This window comes from Galdieria sulphuraria (assembly GCF_000341285.1).
Source record: "Galdieria sulphuraria unplaced genomic scaffold scaf_30, whole genome shotgun sequence".
Classification (NCBI taxonomy): domain Eukaryota; phylum Rhodophyta; class Bangiophyceae; order Galdieriales; family Galdieriaceae; genus Galdieria; species Galdieria sulphuraria.
Genome location: NW_005178445.1, coordinates 93,376 through 107,932, shown reverse-complemented (window position 1 = coordinate 107,932; position 14,557 = coordinate 93,376). Strand labels below are relative to the sequence as shown.

General features: G+C 38.6%; 13 protein-coding genes across 14 annotated transcripts; 5 read left to right on the top strand and 8 right to left on the bottom strand.

Moving 5' to 3' along the window:
* Positions 1-3: 3 nt before the first annotated feature.
* On the bottom strand, positions 4-1,602 carry Gasu_36620 (peptide chain release factor eRF subunit 1). Its single transcript, XM_005705388.1, has one exon. The coding sequence runs from the start codon at positions 1,596-1,598 to the stop codon at positions 237-239; it is 1,362 nt and encodes a 453-aa protein (XP_005705445.1). The 5' UTR covers positions 1,599-1,602; the 3' UTR covers positions 4-236.
* A 10-nt stretch (positions 1,603-1,612) lies between these two features.
* Gasu_36610 (phosphatidylethanolamine n-methyltransferase, putative) lies at positions 1,613-2,677 on the top strand. Its single transcript, XM_005705387.1, has one exon. The coding sequence runs from the start codon at positions 1,628-1,630 to the stop codon at positions 2,621-2,623; it is 996 nt and encodes a 331-aa protein (XP_005705444.1). The 5' UTR covers positions 1,613-1,627; the 3' UTR covers positions 2,624-2,677.
* Positions 2,678-2,691: 14 nt separating this feature from the next.
* Positions 2,692-3,972, bottom strand: Gasu_36600 (uncharacterized protein). Its single transcript, XM_005705386.1, has 2 exons — positions 2,797-3,972; positions 2,692-2,737 (listed from the first exon to the last, which is right to left on the bottom strand). Exons 1-2 carry the CDS (start codon positions 3,912-3,914, stop codon positions 2,713-2,715), a joined length of 1,143 nt encoding a protein of 380 aa, XP_005705443.1. The 5' UTR covers positions 3,915-3,972; the 3' UTR covers positions 2,692-2,712.
* Positions 3,973-4,076: 104 nt separating this feature from the next.
* Positions 4,077-5,032, bottom strand: Gasu_36590 (uncharacterized protein). The gene has a single exon (XM_005705385.1). It carries the CDS (start codon positions 4,997-4,999, stop codon positions 4,115-4,117), a length of 885 nt encoding a protein of 294 aa, XP_005705442.1. The 5' UTR covers positions 5,000-5,032; the 3' UTR covers positions 4,077-4,114.
* Positions 5,033-6,157: 1,125 nt separating this feature from the next.
* Positions 6,158-7,572, bottom strand: Gasu_36570 (hypothetical protein). 2 transcript variants are annotated; one of them, XM_005705382.1, is made up of 7 exons: positions 7,520-7,572; positions 7,339-7,471; positions 7,207-7,280; positions 7,061-7,156; positions 6,931-7,007; positions 6,858-6,879; positions 6,158-6,806 (listed from the first exon to the last, which is right to left on the bottom strand). In XM_005705382.1, exons 1-7 carry the CDS (start codon positions 7,535-7,537, stop codon positions 6,708-6,710), a joined length of 519 nt encoding a protein of 172 aa, XP_005705439.1. In that variant the 5' UTR covers positions 7,538-7,572; the 3' UTR covers positions 6,158-6,707. The 2 variants fall into 2 exon arrangements, with proteins under 2 accessions (XP_005705439.1, XP_005705440.1); XM_005705383.1 differs by lacking the exon at positions 6,158-6,806 and having other exon boundaries at positions 6,832-7,007.
* Positions 6,243-6,617, top strand: Gasu_36580 (U6 snRNA-associated Sm-like protein LSm2). Its single transcript, XM_005705384.1, has one exon. It carries the CDS (start codon positions 6,325-6,327, stop codon positions 6,577-6,579), a length of 255 nt encoding a protein of 84 aa, XP_005705441.1. The 5' UTR covers positions 6,243-6,324; the 3' UTR covers positions 6,580-6,617.
* A 3-nt stretch (positions 7,573-7,575) lies between the features above and the next one.
* Positions 7,576-8,922, bottom strand: Gasu_36560 (mitochondrial presequence translocase subunit Tim50). Its single transcript, XM_005705381.1, has 5 exons — positions 8,742-8,922; positions 8,595-8,692; positions 8,394-8,538; positions 8,182-8,342; positions 7,576-8,131 (listed from the first exon to the last, which is right to left on the bottom strand). Exons 1-5 carry the CDS (start codon positions 8,837-8,839, stop codon positions 7,710-7,712), a joined length of 924 nt encoding a protein of 307 aa, XP_005705438.1. The 5' UTR covers positions 8,840-8,922; the 3' UTR covers positions 7,576-7,709.
* A 130-nt stretch (positions 8,923-9,052) lies between these two features.
* Positions 9,053-9,597, top strand: Gasu_36550 (histone H4). The gene has a single exon (XM_005705380.1). The coding sequence runs from the start codon at positions 9,124-9,126 to the stop codon at positions 9,433-9,435; it is 312 nt and encodes a 103-aa protein (XP_005705437.1). The 5' UTR covers positions 9,053-9,123; the 3' UTR covers positions 9,436-9,597.
* A 4-nt stretch (positions 9,598-9,601) lies between these two features.
* Positions 9,602-10,152, bottom strand: Gasu_36540 (histone H2B). Its single transcript, XM_005705379.1, has one exon. The coding sequence runs from the start codon at positions 10,058-10,060 to the stop codon at positions 9,698-9,700; it is 363 nt and encodes a 120-aa protein (XP_005705436.1). The 5' UTR covers positions 10,061-10,152; the 3' UTR covers positions 9,602-9,697.
* Positions 10,153-10,172: 20 nt separating this feature from the next.
* On the top strand, positions 10,173-10,837 carry Gasu_36530 (histone H2A). The gene has a single exon (XM_005705378.1). It carries the CDS (start codon positions 10,324-10,326, stop codon positions 10,687-10,689), a length of 366 nt encoding a protein of 121 aa, XP_005705435.1. The 5' UTR covers positions 10,173-10,323; the 3' UTR covers positions 10,690-10,837.
* Positions 10,838-10,841: 4 nt separating this feature from the next.
* Positions 10,842-11,722, bottom strand: Gasu_36520 (uncharacterized protein). Its single transcript, XM_005705377.1, has 5 exons — positions 11,626-11,722; positions 11,444-11,574; positions 11,236-11,393; positions 11,096-11,179; positions 10,842-11,051 (listed from the first exon to the last, which is right to left on the bottom strand). The coding sequence occupies exons 1-5, from the start codon at positions 11,693-11,695 to the stop codon at positions 10,970-10,972; spliced, it is 525 nt and encodes a 174-aa protein (XP_005705434.1). The 5' UTR covers positions 11,696-11,722; the 3' UTR covers positions 10,842-10,969.
* Positions 11,723-11,732: 10 nt separating this feature from the next.
* Gasu_36510 (40S ribosomal protein S3e) lies at positions 11,733-12,717 on the top strand. Its single transcript, XM_005705376.1, has 2 exons — positions 11,733-12,088; positions 12,139-12,717. Exons 1-2 carry the CDS (start codon positions 11,819-11,821, stop codon positions 12,550-12,552), a joined length of 684 nt encoding a protein of 227 aa, XP_005705433.1. The 5' UTR covers positions 11,733-11,818; the 3' UTR covers positions 12,553-12,717.
* Positions 12,718-12,788: 71 nt separating this feature from the next.
* Positions 12,789-14,552, bottom strand: Gasu_36500 (uncharacterized protein). Its single transcript, XM_005705375.1, has 3 exons — positions 14,354-14,552; positions 14,187-14,297; positions 12,789-14,137 (listed from the first exon to the last, which is right to left on the bottom strand). Exons 1-3 carry the CDS (start codon positions 14,525-14,527, stop codon positions 12,968-12,970), a joined length of 1,455 nt encoding a protein of 484 aa, XP_005705432.1. The 5' UTR covers positions 14,528-14,552; the 3' UTR covers positions 12,789-12,967.
* Positions 14,553-14,557: the final 5 nt, after the last annotated feature.

The following is a 14,557-nucleotide window of genomic DNA, read 5'->3' as shown; positions in this document are numbered from 1 at the left end:
TTTCCCAATAGCCTTTGCTTTATTATTTAGGCAAAATTGAACGCCCAAGAACTTGTATTCCTGTATCTATGAAAGATTCCTTCCTATTTTATATCATACGTATATATATATATGTGTATATGTATGTATGTATATGTATATATATATATATATTTCTTATTTATGTATGAATACGAAATCCATATATAGTCAAATGCGAAATGAAGCAGACAACGACTTTTGAGTAAACTGCAATTTTACAGTTCCCAATCGTCATCCAACTCATCAGCTTCATCTTCTGGTTCTTCTAATACACTTACATCCAACACGTATCGTAACAAACCGCCAATTCCTCCAAATCCTCGTACAAACTGACTTCCTTCTTGACTTCGATTCGAAACAAAATCTAAAGATGCTCCATAGTTCTTGTAATTATCAGCTAGCCAATCGACCAATGGCTGTTGGTCAACTACATCCAACTCAATTCCAGTTGAACTATCCTTAAAGAAACGACTATCTTTAAGCTGTTCTGTTGTTAAAATTTGTACACTCTCTTCTCCAGTTTGAGGATTCTTAAATAACAGCCTAGTATGTTCTAAATTCTCCCAAACAATAAGCTTCTCTACAGCACCCATTTCTAATGCTTTCAAAGTATCCTTCACCCCATAAACTACTTTACCAGTGTCTTGCGAAATTTCATCGAAATAACTTTGAATCAACTTCTTTTCTTGCACAAATTTCACATTACTCAAAGCTTCTGCTGCTAACTCGATGGCTTGATTAAAGCCGTTCTCACCTCCATAGGAAACATCCACGATCTTGATGACCTTTTCATGCAGTCGCTGATCAAACAAATCAGATTGATTGAGTTCGTTTTTGAAGTCTGCTGAACCTGCTAATACCAAACCAGTGACATTCACTCTTTGGCCATCTGGAATAAACAACTGAGCTGCGGTTTCCGCAGATCTTCTCAAAAAATTTCTTCGCTTCTCCAAACGAAGTCTAGCAAAACGTAAAGCAGACTGACCACCTCTACCGTGTTTCTTTGGCAACTCGATAGTAAACTTGTGCAAAATTTCTCTCGTACTTCCACTGACAACTCCAAAAAGTGCGCCACCACCATCGATGATGATGAAACCAAAACGCTCTTCCGACTCCATCAGACTTGAAAGGGCTTCAGTATGGAACTTATTGTCGCAAAGATATAAGGAGGTATTTATAGGCTTAAACGGTTCAAAACTAATATTCACCTTCTTCTCCTTATTATCTTCCGTCACCACAGTTCCACAATATACTACAAGACCGTTGGGTGGAACTCTATTGTACAGTTTGAGTCGTTGTTGTGTGGAAGTTATTGCTGACAAAACAGAAAGTCTATTCACTCGAGATTTAATATTGGAGGCTGTTCCATACTCTTCAGCAAGCATTCTTGTTATTCGAGAAAGTTGGTCCTTGGGAGGTATGATTAAAGAAATCATGGAAGTACCGTTACCTCTTGCTTCTTCCAAGCCTTTTATAAGTTTTTTCATTTTCCATATTGCAACTGCACGATCACTTTCAGTCAACTCACTACTTCCAGTTCCTCCAAAAGCTTTCTCTAAAAGCGTGTCGTCGCTCATCGTAAGCGGCCGATTGCTCAATCACCTAAATGAAGGATCGTTTCATTGCTTTTGGGTTTCCAGTTTCCAAGTGTGCTCAACATAAAAGTTTATTCCATAAGCTTTGTCGCAAAAGTATTATCCAAACGTGGAACAGGAAATGGTCCTTTGCCCTGATAGTTGCGGACAAAAGGACTAGTCCAGTTGCGCAAAGGGTCATGGATATTACTAATGATACTGAGGCGCTAGAGAGACTTGCTGATCTTCTTGCTTGTCCGAACTGTAGAAATAGTCTTGTTTCTCGAAACAATAGAAGTTTTATATGTTTGAATTGTTACCGAACATTCTTTCAAGACCCCTATGCAGGTTACTTCAATTTATGTTTGGACAAGTTAAGTAGTTATCGACCCATTCAACAAGAATTGTTTCGTAACCCAGTGACGTCTTTTTTATATGAGCGGGGTTGGAGAAACAACTTTCAGACTATGGGATATCCTCTCAAGGAAGAAGTCAGGTTGGTTACTGAATACTTCCAAACTTATCCTAAGGAACCCGAAGTTTTGGTGGATTTGTCTTGTGGTACAGGTTATGTTACAAGAAGACTTGCCAAAACGAGAAAATATTCGCGTATTGTTGGAATAGACTTATCAGAAAGTATGTTGAAGGAAGCCTATCGCCGCATGTTACTTGAGGAGGGCTGCGATCCTTTTACTTTGATTAGAGCCAATGTGGATAGTCTTCCTTTGAGAGACAATGTGGTAGACTTAATTTACTGTGGAGCTGCTTTACACTGTTGGCCAAAAGTGCAAGATGGTTTAGCCGAAATGTATAGAATCCTAAAGCCTGATGCTCTCGTATTTGCGACTACATTTATTTCCAACTACTCACCTCTCATTTCTCGTTGGAATGCTTATCGATTTTTTACAAAGAAAGAATTGGAATGGTTATTGAAAAGTAGAGGTTTTCGACAAGTGCAAGTTCAAATATTAAAAAGCCCTAGTATTCTGCAGTTCGTGCAATCGGCTATTATTCGTTGCTGTAAATAAACTTTTGGTCATCGTCATTATCTTCCTGTTCTTCCAAATTATTTCTTGTATCCACTTCTTCAACATCTTCCTTAGAATGAATCGGTTCGTCATTTTTCTCGTCTTCTGAAGACTCTTCGGATAACATAAAAACTTTATGATGACGACGCTCCATATCTAATAAAGGAACCGACTCCGAACTTTGCTCTGAGACTTGGGAACGCAAAGGTTCCCGATAAGTTCCTATAGGGGTATCGGAATCCTTGAATTTGTCCAAGCGAGAAGGATTTTCTCGTTCCATTTGTGCCTTTGATGAAAGACTCGCATCCTCCTCTTCTTGACCAGTCTCTTCCAAAGTCATGTCGTTACTTTTTCTGTTTCCACTTATTCGACTTTTCACATTGGCTATACTAAATGAAGGATCTTCTTCATCACTAAACTCTTCGTTGGAAGAATAGTCATTATCTAAAAATTCAGTTGAGACACCAGAGCTTCTCCAATTTTCCATGACAAGTTGCTCTTTTCGTCTTCTCTTAGCTTCCAAACGGGCTTGTGCTCGTGCTCTTTCGTGTTCTAACTGTGCCAACTTCTGTTCTTCCAATTCAGGAGCTCTATCCATCTCTGCCATTTTTACTTTTCTTTCCTTTGCAAATTTTTCATATGTGCCCAACTTGCGTTGTATTCCTGATGAAATACTTGCAGGTTGTATTTTCAACTTGCGAGAAATACGACATTCTGCTGCTTGAGCAGTGGGTTGTCTACGAAATAAAAACAATTGGCTTTCTTCACTAATATCTTGCTCAATAACATCAAAACATTCGTTTCCAATAAATAACGAAGACGAGCCATCTTCCCATTTCACCAGTCTTGTGTTTGACTCCCAGTCATTTCCTACCTTTCGGTACCTTATCTTTACTAAAGCTGCTCTACCAGAATCCGATTCATTCTGTTCCCTACTCTTTTCTTTCCATTCCTGAAAAGCAAAGGGTTCCACTCCAACGGTTGAAGGAAGTTTGGCTAAATAAATTTGCCTATTTTCTTTGACCAACTTTTTACCTATAACTTCAACTTGCTTCGTTCTCTCTTCTTGGGACTCGAAACCTTCCCAGGATCTTGTTTGTCCCACGTTGTTCAAGGGTTGAGAGTTTCCTTGAGAGTACTCCGATTCGCTCCAGTGCAAAGCTGAAGTTTCCGAATCATCTTCCATGCTTTCACTTTCATCCACTTCACGGTTGTTCCTGTCTTCATTTTCTTCCATATTGGTCTCGGTTATATTTTCGCTGTCTCCTTCATACGATGTAGCACTTGCCATATAATTGGAGAGAAGCCAACCAACCAATGCAAAACACGAGAAATACTCAATGCGTTGGTGGTCTACACATAAGTAGTATGATATTTCGTTGTTTGTTTTTTTGGTTATTATATACTGTCAAATGAATGAAATATAAATCATGTTAAATGGTGCAACACAAACCACAACCACATTTTTTTTACTTTTCAATATAACTCATATTACTCATAAAATGCATTGGCACAAAAGCTCTTCACTAAAACACTTCCTTCTGCTGCAGTAGCTACACTTTCACCAATATGCGCTTGAATAACACCACCAGCTCCCCATTCCAAGTCAAATACTCGAACACCCAAGTCAAGGTAACCAACACAGAACTGGTTCTCAAAGGTACATTCCCAATCTTGATACCATGTATCCCAAGTCCAAGAAACTGCAGGGCATATCACAAGATCAAAATAGGATAAATAATAGCAGGAAGAATAACCACTCGTTGAAATGCCTTCCAAGTAATAGGAATTATCGCCAGATGAAGCTAGGCAAAATGAATAAGGGCTATTGCAAAAGTCAAGAAATTGGGAGACTACCCAGTTGAGAAAATCCTCGGCATCTTTTACAAAGTTGCTGGGTATATCAAAGTCATCGAGAACAAGTCGAACTGCTTTATCAATAATGGAATAAATAAGACCACTTTCTGAATACCATACGGTGGATGGATAAGAACAAGAAGAATATCTGGCAATACCCAGACGGGATGCTGTAGAAGAGTTCACAAAGTTCCAAGTTTGAGAAAATGCAGTTTCTCCAGCTAAATGAGGTTTACTCTTGTTAGGCGGGTTCTTCTTATGACTTTCGAGAACATGTCCTAGTTTCTCATCCAGTTTCTTTAATCTATCCTCCTTAGACAGATCACCTTTCTTTGCTGGCTTTGGATGATTTGGTGCAGATGTTGAACTGTCCAATATAGGCATAGCTGCCTCTTGGTTAGGTTCTCCTTGTGGAAGAATAGCTGCTGTAGGAGTAGGAAGAGAGACAGCATAGCTACAGCAATATGCTATGAAAAGAAGAGATAGAAAAATGGCAGATTTGTTATTACTCAGCAACATTTTTCAAAGCTATGTCAAATGTAACAAAATGAATTGTATAAGACACTTCAAAAATGCCGAGCCTTTTATAGACGCAGAGGTGCGCATCCTTCCAATCGACAAGATAAATACGATTGGGCCATCATTTATTCTTATTCAAGCGTCCTGCGTATCGTATCCAATGGGCGTTTTCTTGCTGAGTTGTGTTTTTCCATTTCATCTTTTCCTTATTTGGGCTCTCTACACATGGGTTGTTATATTACTTTTCTCTCGCCGCTCTTTAGTAGAAAAACCTTCATTCAGAAAAATCAACGAGATATTTTTTTAATAAACGTTCTAACTTCTGGTTGTCACATTCAAGCTATGTTTGAATTGTTTATCATCCAATGACTCTGTGAAGCAACACTTAACTGAGTATAGTCTTCAACTCTTTTTTAACAGCTACTCTCCTATCTCTGTGCACGAAACTTTGTTTAGTTTAAAAATATTCTTTCACACGTGGCGAGTATTATTATTTTTAAAAAGCCGACATATACAAAAAACTCAACGAATCTTCAAAAATAACAAAATAACGATAAGGTTCTTTCATAGATGCTCCTGCTATAAGTCTAAAACCAGGTTTTGAGCAAAGGAGTAAGTTTCCTGGTAAATTACAAATATATTTGTCGAAAGAGAAGAGACCTTTATAAGCAGCTCTTGATAGAGGAAAAGCATAGAATTAGCAACTCGCCAAGAAGAACTTGTCTCTTCACTCGTATCTATACAATTTCATAGCAACGATTTACATCGACGTAGGTTATGTCACCAAGTGTTTTGTAAAAAGGATCCATATTCTCATCGTGATTCCTTTTGCTGACAACCAGTGCTACCTTGCAACTTAAAATCTATTGGACGAGCAATTGGTTTCCAATAGAACTGGCTGTAAGTTGTTGAGAAAGTATTGGATAATAAGGAAATCGTTCGCTTCATTGACACCAAATGTACTGTTTATGGAAACTAAAGTTGTAAATAGTAAATGCCAAATTTCTCCTATTGTATAATCTTTACAAATAACCAAGTTCATCTCCAAATACCGCTCTACAAAAAGAGCGATATATTCCAGTTTTCTCATTCAAACATAACGATGCTTGGGGAAGCACTTTGCAAAAGTGATCGAAAGCGTAAATTTGTCTATATAAAATATCAAAAACAATTTTTATTCACAAAAATGTTGCCCGAGTCATTGGAAAGAAAGTTCGACAATGTCTAGTGAAATACTTGAGCCACGAAATTACTTTTATCATTTCCAAAAAGAGGGACGGCCATTCTTAGGAGAAGGAAGAAACAGCAGTTGTTTTGAAGACTCGATGCTATTCTTCTCGTTTTTCAAAACCTTTATCGGCAAAACAGTGACTGTAGAACTCAAAAATGACGTAATTATTCGAGGCAAGGTACACTCGGTCGATCAGTATCTGAATATAAAGTTGGAAGATATTGAAATACTCAACGTCGAAACTTGTCCGCAGTTGGTAGGTTTCTTTTTGGGTTTACTTTTTGAGGGTAACGGAAAGTTCTTTATAGATGACTTTGAAGAATTCTTTTATCAGAGGCAGTGTAATTAGGTATATTCAAGTGTACGCTATTGACGTAGACTGCGAAATGTTACAAGAGGCAACTAGACGAGAATATAAAGAACTGAAAAAGATCGCGAAATAATACAAACTTTACACAGGTATTGGAAAACTTTCGCTTAAGAACTCTCCAAGACCGATTGAACACTCTGCGACATCACTTTTGTGGTCAGTTCAGTCACCATCTGTTTAACTTGATCGGGTAAATGGGAGATATTCTAAGTATCATCTACGTTGGCAATCTTGAGTGAAAACTTGGAGTGGCTTACCTCTTCGAGAAAAGTATTATTCCTTCAACTATTCACTATAAAGTGTAAAGGAATATATAACAGCTCAACTTACTTTTCAAGCATCGTCTGCTTGTGGTGTTTTCGAATACATTGTTTAATATCGTCCATCAAACGGTTCAACTTGTCCACCTACGAAAATACTTTCGTTCATCGGCAACCTTTTGTCACAATACTTGTTTTACCGATAGCGACAAACTGGCTTTTACTATAATACATATAGGGCTTGTATTATCGAGCACAACTTGAATAGCTTCCTTTTCGTGTTCTTTCCAATCGTACTATTAAAAAAAAGTTGGACTTTTATACTAAGCAACTTTGTAATACTAACCAGTCTACCACTCAAACTCGTGGTAAAAGTGTTTTGAAAGTTGACAGGAGCTTGAAACACTAATCTATGTAGTTCTGAAATAGTTTTGCAAACTAATTTCTATAAAAAGAAAATAATAAGTACTTCTCTAACCTCCTCCGTTGACTTCTCTTGAAAATTGTTGAAAAACATGCACCAAACCAAACAAGTTATCGCTTTCTTCTATTTTGGGTGCGCTATGAAGGCAAACTCCTTGCGACGAAAACAATTTGACCATAATAAAGTCCTAAATATGAATAGTGATCTTCCAAGGTTGATCCCTTTTTGTCCTTACAGTGTCGGTTTGATTCATAAGAAGAATGCGCACGCCATTCAAAAATCACATCCCTAAAAGAAAGGCCAAGTTATATTTATGATAAGAATAAAAACCATAAAATCTAAATCAAAACTATTCAAAGAAACAAAGAATTCCACAACCAATCAATGCATTCTACTCTCCTCCTCCATCATAGTTGTATAAAACTTCATCTTACGAATTCAGTTGATGAAAGAGCCAATTCACCTCGCCAATACTTTTCTATCACATCTCGAACATCTGGAACATCTTGACGCACAATATACTCCAAAAGAGAAGTGAGTTCAAATAGACATCGATCATCTTCGTTTCCTTTCCAGGAAGGAACCGCAATCCCATTCAAAGGTTGATATTTAAAACACTGAGGCTCATTATCTACAATAATAGTCCGTTTCAAATCACGATTCAGTCGAGATAAATCTTTGATACTATAGCCATATTCACGTTTGATACAGTCTCGATAAAGTACATGAGAAATATACCCTCCACTATCTATTTGTCGAACGATAGGATCGACATGTTCAGGTAGTGACGAAGTGAATAAGACAATCTCATACAAATGACTCATCTGCTCCAAGAAAGTTTCTACTCCTGCATTCCAACGTTGATAATAGATGAAAGATATTTTTCTCTTTTCATACCTGGGCGCACTAGAGTCTTCCAACCCTCTGAAGCTTTCCACTGTGAATAAACCAAAGTTTCATCAAGGTCAAGCACCAGTGTTCGGCGAGGTAAGCCATCCGGAGCCAACTGTGTAGGATCTGGTAGAAACTTTCTTCTCAGAGAAGAGATCACTTTTTGACTAGACAAAAAAAGGTTGAAGGACATCAACTAAAAAAACCATTCACCTTACTTGAACTGAAAGGAAACCTTATCGAGTAACGTTTCAATATCCTCAAATATCTTCGTAGAGTCAAAACGATAGTAACAAGTTGTACATAAACCAACGATGGAAGTCGTTAACATGAGGTACTCTCTCCAAGTAAACGGTCGTCGCTCTTGAATACGGATGAGTAACACCAAAAATAAACAAAGATAACAGAAATACACAAACCATTAGTTTGCTTTTGTTGGTTAAACTTTTCAGAAGAACTTTCCTCGAAGTTAGAGAACATATGCCTTTTATTCGGTGTTGCCAAGCCGCTATTTGACCTTTTTCAGAATTAGATCCAGTCTCCACAAACAAAAGAACTCTTCCTACTTGGAGTTTTCATGTAAGAGCCTGAAACATTGTCCAATTTGTGTCTCGTTGAGTTTTAAGCGACGAAAACTTTGACGTAATGCGGCCAAACTAACCATTAAACTTGAAATGGCGATGTTATGCACACATCATGCATGGCATGGATAATCAAAAGATTATCCTTTACCTACGTATAGTTGAAAGACAGATTTGATTCTCACATGATGAAAGATATATCATACCATCAGATTGAAAGGAACCCAATCCATTCTATCTTTATCCATCTTATACAACCCGCCAGGACAGCCCGCCTTTTTAGGCCAAAGGTTTTATAATTGACTCGGACCCAAAAGTATTTTGTGAATCTATTGAATTTCTTTGGGTGTGTGTGCAGTGGCTGAAAATGACAGGAAGAGGAAAAGGTGGTAAAGGTCTTGGAAAAGGAGGAGCCAAACGTCATCGTAAAGTTCTTCGTGATAACATTCAAGGTATTACAAAGCCTGCTATAAGACGTCTGGCACGACGTGGTGGTGTAAAGCGTATTTCGGGCCTCATTTATGAAGAGACGAGGAATGTGTTGAGAGTTTTCTTGGAAAGTGTCATTCGTGACGCAGTTACTTATACCGAGCATGCCCGTAGAAAGACAGTCACTGCTATGGATGTTGTCTATGCCTTGAAGCGCCAAGGTCGTACACTATACGGTTTTGGTGGTTAAGGTAGTGAATCGCCAACTGGGTGTTTTTCAACACCACTTATCACGGAAACTTGTTAGTTATTGTTTCTTAGAATCCCTCTTCGTTATTAGTCTTTGTTACTTGATGAACGGTTTGCAAATAAATTGACAAACTCTCTTTTCTATTCGAGACCTGTGCGCTAAGGACAAACGTTACAGACGTATTCAGGTATCAAACGGACATCAACAGCTTTACTTTTGTATCAACAATAATTGATAAATCCAATAAACTTTCTTGTACTGTTCACGTGGAAGTATACTTTGTAACTGCCTTGGTCCCTTCCGACACAGCATGTTTGGCTAGTTCTCCAGGTAACAAAAGACGTACAGCAGTTTGAATTTCTCTCGAAGTTAACGTCTTTGTCTTTGAATAGGCAGCCAACTTGCTGGACTCGGAAGCAATTCTCTCAAATATATCATTGACAAAGGAGTTCATGATGCTCATTGCTTTGGAGGATATACCAGTGTCAGGGTGTACCTGCTTCAAAACTTTGTAGATATAAATGCTGTATGATTCTGCTCGCTTCTTCTTGCTCTTTCTCTTTTCTGCTTTACCAATAGGCTTTTTTCCTGCAACAGGAACACTTTTGGATCCCTTGGGTGCCATGATTCACACCAATCCACAGATAGTTTTACTAGACAAGAAGAGAAATGGGAATCCAATGGCAATCTTCATGGTTCCCAATCCATTCATGCTGAATTCTTATTGGCAGATGAATCGATAGGGAGTTAACCGCAAATGAATGATCTTCATCACTTAAGGCCCGCCATAACTATACCATTCCCTTTCTCTAAAAGGACAGGGCACTTTTAGAGGGAAGGTCATTACTTCATTTTTAGTTTTTGTGATTGTCGTTGTTTCTAATCGTTATGGCACCCAAGGAACGTAGTAAACCCAAAAGCCGTTCGTCTAAAGCTGGTCTTCAGTTTCCCGTTGGACGTGTGAGTAGGTTTTTAAAGAATGGCAACTATGCAGAAAGAGTGGGAGCTGGAGCTCCCGTATATCTAGCGGCTGTTTTGGAATATTTGACTGCAGAAGTATTGGAACTTGCAGGAAATGCAGCCCGAGATAACAAGAAAACTCGTATAGTACCACGTCATATTCAGTTAGCTGTTCGTAACGACGAAGAACTGAATAAACTACTGGGCGGTGTTACCATAGCATCGGGTGGAGTTCTTCCTAACGTTCACCCCAACTTGCTTCCTAAGAAGAAAGCAAAGGAAGATATGCAGTAGAAGCTGACTTCAGTCGGTGTTTTTCAACACCGCTTTTCATAAGAAACTTGTCAATTCTCAGCTTTGGCCGTTGTGAGTTTTGGTGGACAGTTTATGCAAATAAAGCAATTTTATTCCTTTTTACATCTGAAGATAGTTACATTTACGTAATTCATCAGACACTGACTGAAAGCACAGAATCGATAACTATCGTCAGACCTTCAGATGGTGACTCGGCTAACTCCCAACACCAACTCTCCGTAAGAATGGTTCTGTACAAGACTGTCACAGTTACTAAGACCTAAGTATTCCTTCGTTGCAACTTTTGCAGTTCATTTTCCAAAACGACCTTTACGCGGTTCACTGCTTCTATTTCACTACCCCTAAATGACTTGAGTTTCTATTCTACTGTTTCCACAATGCGTACTCTAAATCTTCCACTCTATATGGTTTTTTCAGTTTGATATTTTCGAAAATTACGATACTATCTTCTTCCCACTGACAAGGAAGCCTATATAATATAACTCATCACACCAACTGCTTTTTTCAACAACTTTTGTTACATACGTTTTACAGAGCGCGTCAAAAATTTCTTGCGCTTGTTGAGAAACTCCAACACCAGTACGGGCAAGGTCTTTGCGTGCCTTTTGCAACGCTTGTTCTTCACGCATTTTCAAAGCTTCCAGGTTTAAAGGTGAAAGTTGTTGGGGTAGTTGATCCACATTCTTCCAACATTCGTCATCCATCTTGAGTTCTATCCCGTAATCATACTTACACTTCTACCCAGAACGTTAATATTTTTTACTAGCGATGCTTTCAAAATACGAAGATCACTCTTTAACGAATCCTGGGACTTTCTAGCAAGCACGACACAGTTGGCATCCGCGTCGTATGTATACACTATTCCTATAACCACGAGTCAGTTGGGTGCTTCCAAAAAGTTCCCCTAATACAAACCTCGATATTCTTTTCCGTCAAAAGTAAATATTTCAACCTCTAAACCTACAATCCAGTCGTCCACTTGCATAAGAATAACTTCCAACAAACCAATTTATCAAATCTGGAGTATTCCTAATTGATTCATTGGTGAACCATTTTCTTTGGATTGTCCGTCGTCACCGTTTGAGCATACGATCTATACAACTGTATTATGGCAACGTTGATGTCCAAAAAGAGAAGAGCAGTAGCTGATGGTGTATTTAAAGCAGAATTGAATGAGTTTCTGATGCGAGAACTGTCGGAAGAAGGATATTCTGGTGTGGAAGTGAAACCCACGCCGTTGAGAACGGAAATCGTGATTAGAGCTACCCGAACTCAAAATGTGTTGGGTGAGAAAGGTCGAAGAATTAGGGAACTAACTGCGTTGGTTCAAAAGCGTTTTCGTTTTCCTGAAGGAACTGTGGAGCTTTATGCAGAAAAGGTAAATGAGAATAGCAATCACAGCCTTTTTGAGTCCTAAAGTCCATGTAGGTTGCGGATAGAGGTTTATGTGCCATTGCACAAGCAGAAAGTCTACGTTACAAGTTGTTGGGTGGTTTGGCAGTTCGTAGAGCGTGTTATGGTGTTCTACGGTTTGTTATGGAAAGTGGTGCAAAAGGTTGCGTGGTGACTGTGAGTGGTTTATTAAGAGCACAGAGAGCCAAAACAATGAAGTTTACTGATGGATATATGGTACACTCGGGACAGCCAGTGAAAGATTATGTCGACACTGCAGTGCGTCACGTACTTATGCGTCAAGGAGTTTTGGGCATCAAAGTAACCATCATGTTGCCATATGATCCTGAAGGAAAGAAAGGTCCCTCAAAGCCTTTACCTGATAACGTTCAAATTTATGAACCAAAAGAAGACAAGATTTCAGAAAAGATAGTTTCGACATTGGCATAATAAAAGTTGTTAAGAATGGTGGTTGTCCATTCTTCCCACAAGTGATTGTTGATTGTCATGTCTACTTGCCAAGTGACCATTTTATTATTTGCCTCTGCAAAGGAAGCAGTCAAAAGGTCAAGAATACAACTTACGGTTTCCAAGTCTACTTGTATTGTGAGTACTCCATCTGTTGTATACAAGGCACTGAAACTTTGCAGGAAGAATTGATCAACCAGATACTTCCAAAAGAATATCCAACCTTAACTCAGTTTCTTCAATTTTCACAAATTGCTTTGAACTGTGAATATATTGACAAGGATAGTCATCATTTATTACAACAAGGTGACGAAATTGCTATTATAGTTCCTGTTAGTGGTGGATAATTTGATCACCAACTCTTTGTTTCACAGTATGAAGGGTAACGGCTTACTCCTCAACAGCCACTTTTTGGTTTCAAAATTTCCTCTTCTACCAGGCTTCTGTAAAGATCCTTTTGCTGAATAAGTGTTGTAATAAGTGTCTCTTGTCTGCGAAGTAACTCTTTCACTTCTTGTGCCAACGACTTGAAGGAAGAAGATGGCTTTTCACGACTCTTCACAACACTATTCGTTTGAAAGAGACTTCTTGACACTGTGGATGGCGTCGAAGAGCGGACAAAGCGAGATTTGTCTTCCGTCTCCTCTGCCAACCACTCCAACCTTTGAACGAGACCTTGGAAATGGGTGTCCAAAATATTTTCGCTATTCATATCTTTCTCTCGCAGTGCAAGCAACATTCTCCTCTCTAAACTCTGTTTCTTTTGTTTCAACTCTTCTACTTGGGATTCCAAAATGCTCCGCTGTTCTTCCAAATACTTGTTGTTGGTCCGAAGTTTATCCATTTCTATTCGGGACCTTTCCAGTTGCATAACCAATTGTCTTTCACTTTGTACTGCACGTTCTAATTCTTTCCTTTGAACCTCCAGTTGAGGTGCTTGTTCTTCCAACTCATGTAGTATACTTTGTAACAGATCCTGCGTGTGGAGATCTGCTAAATCAGTCTCCTCGTCTTCTATTTCTTCTTCTTCTTCTTCTTCTGTATATCTTGGCCTCTTCAAAGAAACTCTTCTATCGGAGGAATCCTTCTCATAACTCCTTTTATCTTCTTCTGAAATAGTATGATAGAGTTTAGTCTCCTTCGATTCTTCAAAAAATGACTGATATAGACGTTGCCATTCTTCCTTCTCTCGTTTAGTTTTCTCTTTCATATTTTGGATATGTTGATTGGCTTCTTCTAGTTTTCGATCAAGATGACTTATGTGTTCTTGTTTTTCTTGTAGCTTATGTGATACTTCTTGTTCCATCATTCTCACTCTTTCCAATTCTTCCTCTAGTTGCTTTTCTTTCCCTTTCCATTCTTTTGTTTGAAGTTGCCACTTTGTTTCCAATTGACTTAGTTTTTCCACAAGTGTAGCCTTATCTTGTACAAGTTGTTCCTTTTCTCTTTCCTGTCTCTCAATCACATTGTTTGCTTCCTTCAACTCCTCGGCAAGTCTCTTATTTCCCCATAGTGTATTATGAAATTCAGTACGTGACTGTACCTTCCAACTACTTAGTTGGTTTACCTATTCCACATTGAGTTTATAACGACGCTTCTTGAAACACTCAACCTACTTGTTCCACCAAACTCCTTACTGATTCCTGCAATTCCTTGTTTTCTTGCTCCTTTTCCTTCATTTCTTGTTGCAGTCGATTCCATTCTTGTTGTTGACTATGCAATGTGTTCTATTTCGCTGTCTTTATTCCTTGGTTATCCTCTAAGTCATCAACAGTGCACTTACTTCAAGTTGCCTATTTTCCGAGGTCTTTTCCTTCAATTCTCTTTCCAAGGTTTCTATTTTATTCCAATTTTCAGTCCATTGTGCTTCGTTTTCCAATTGTTCTGCTTGCACTTGATAGTGTTGCTTTTCCAAGCCATCCTTTTCTTCCCTTAAAGACAACAACTGACGTTCCATTTGGCTAGTAGAACGGTCAGCTAGTGCGTC

Coding starts and splice junctions, on each gene's coding strand:
- Gasu_36590 (XM_005705385.1), bottom strand. CDS start 4,999: ATGTTGCTGAGTAATAACAAATCTGCCATTTTTCTATCTCTTCTTTTC.
- Gasu_36520 (XM_005705377.1), bottom strand. CDS start 11,695: ATGCAAGTGGACGACTGGATTGTAGGTTTAGAGGTTGAAATATTTACT. Junction 11,575..11,625: donor TGACGGAAAAGAATATCGAG/GTTTGTATTAGG, acceptor TCGTGGTTATAG/GAATAGTGTATACATACGAC. Junction 11,052..11,095: donor TATAGAGTGGAAGATTTAGA/GTACGCATTGTG, acceptor CAAGTCATTTAG/GGGTAGTGAAATAGAAGCAG.
- Gasu_36570 (XM_005705382.1), bottom strand. Junction 7,281..7,338: donor AAGAGAAGTCAACGGAGGAG/GTTAGAGAAGTA, acceptor AAACTATTTCAG/AACTACATAGATTAGTGTTT. Junction 7,157..7,206: donor CGAGTTTGAGTGGTAGACTG/GTTAGTATTACA, acceptor TTTTTTTAATAG/TACGATTGGAAAGAACACGA.
- Gasu_36550 (XM_005705380.1), top strand. CDS start 9,124: ATGACAGGAAGAGGAAAAGGTGGTAAAGGTCTTGGAAAAGGAGGAGCC.
- Gasu_36540 (XM_005705379.1), bottom strand. CDS start 10,060: ATGGCACCCAAGGGATCCAAAAGTGTTCCTGTTGCAGGAAAAAAGCCT.
- Gasu_36610 (XM_005705387.1), top strand. CDS start 1,628: ATGAAGGATCGTTTCATTGCTTTTGGGTTTCCAGTTTCCAAGTGTGCT.
- Gasu_36620 (XM_005705388.1), bottom strand. CDS start 1,598: ATGAGCGACGACACGCTTTTAGAGAAAGCTTTTGGAGGAACTGGAAGT.
- Gasu_36600 (XM_005705386.1), bottom strand. CDS start 3,914: ATGGCAAGTGCTACATCGTATGAAGGAGACAGCGAAAATATAACCGAG. Junction 2,738..2,796: donor GTCTCAGAGCAAAGTTCGGA/GTCGGTTCCTTT, acceptor TGTTATCCGAAG/AGTCTTCAGAAGACGAGAAA.
- Gasu_36500 (XM_005705375.1), bottom strand. CDS start 14,527: ATGGAACGTCAGTTGTTGTCTTTAAGGGAAGAAAAGGATGGCTTGGAA. Junction 14,298..14,353: donor CGGAAAATAGGCAACTTGAA/GTAAGTGCACTG, acceptor ACAGCGAAATAG/AACACATTGCATAGTCAACA. Junction 14,138..14,186: donor TAAGGAGTTTGGTGGAACAA/GTAGGTTGAGTG, acceptor AATGTGGAATAG/GTAAACCAACTAAGTAGTTG.
- Gasu_36530 (XM_005705378.1), top strand. CDS start 10,324: ATGGCACCCAAGGAACGTAGTAAACCCAAAAGCCGTTCGTCTAAAGCT.
- Gasu_36510 (XM_005705376.1), top strand. CDS start 11,819: ATGGCAACGTTGATGTCCAAAAAGAGAAGAGCAGTAGCTGATGGTGTA. Junction 12,089..12,138: donor TGGAGCTTTATGCAGAAAAG/GTAAATGAGAAT, acceptor AAGTCCATGTAG/GTTGCGGATAGAGGTTTATG.
- Gasu_36560 (XM_005705381.1), bottom strand. CDS start 8,839: ATGGTTAGTTTGGCCGCATTACGTCAAAGTTTTCGTCGCTTAAAACTC. Junction 8,693..8,741: donor CTCTTACATGAAAACTCCAA/GTAGGAAGAGTT, acceptor ATTCTGAAAAAG/GTCAAATAGCGGCTTGGCAA. Junction 8,132..8,181: donor GAAGACTCTAGTGCGCCCAG/GTATGAAAAGAG, acceptor GTTGGAATGCAG/GAGTAGAAACTTTCTTGGAG.
- Gasu_36580 (XM_005705384.1), top strand. CDS start 6,325: ATGCTATTCTTCTCGTTTTTCAAAACCTTTATCGGCAAAACAGTGACT.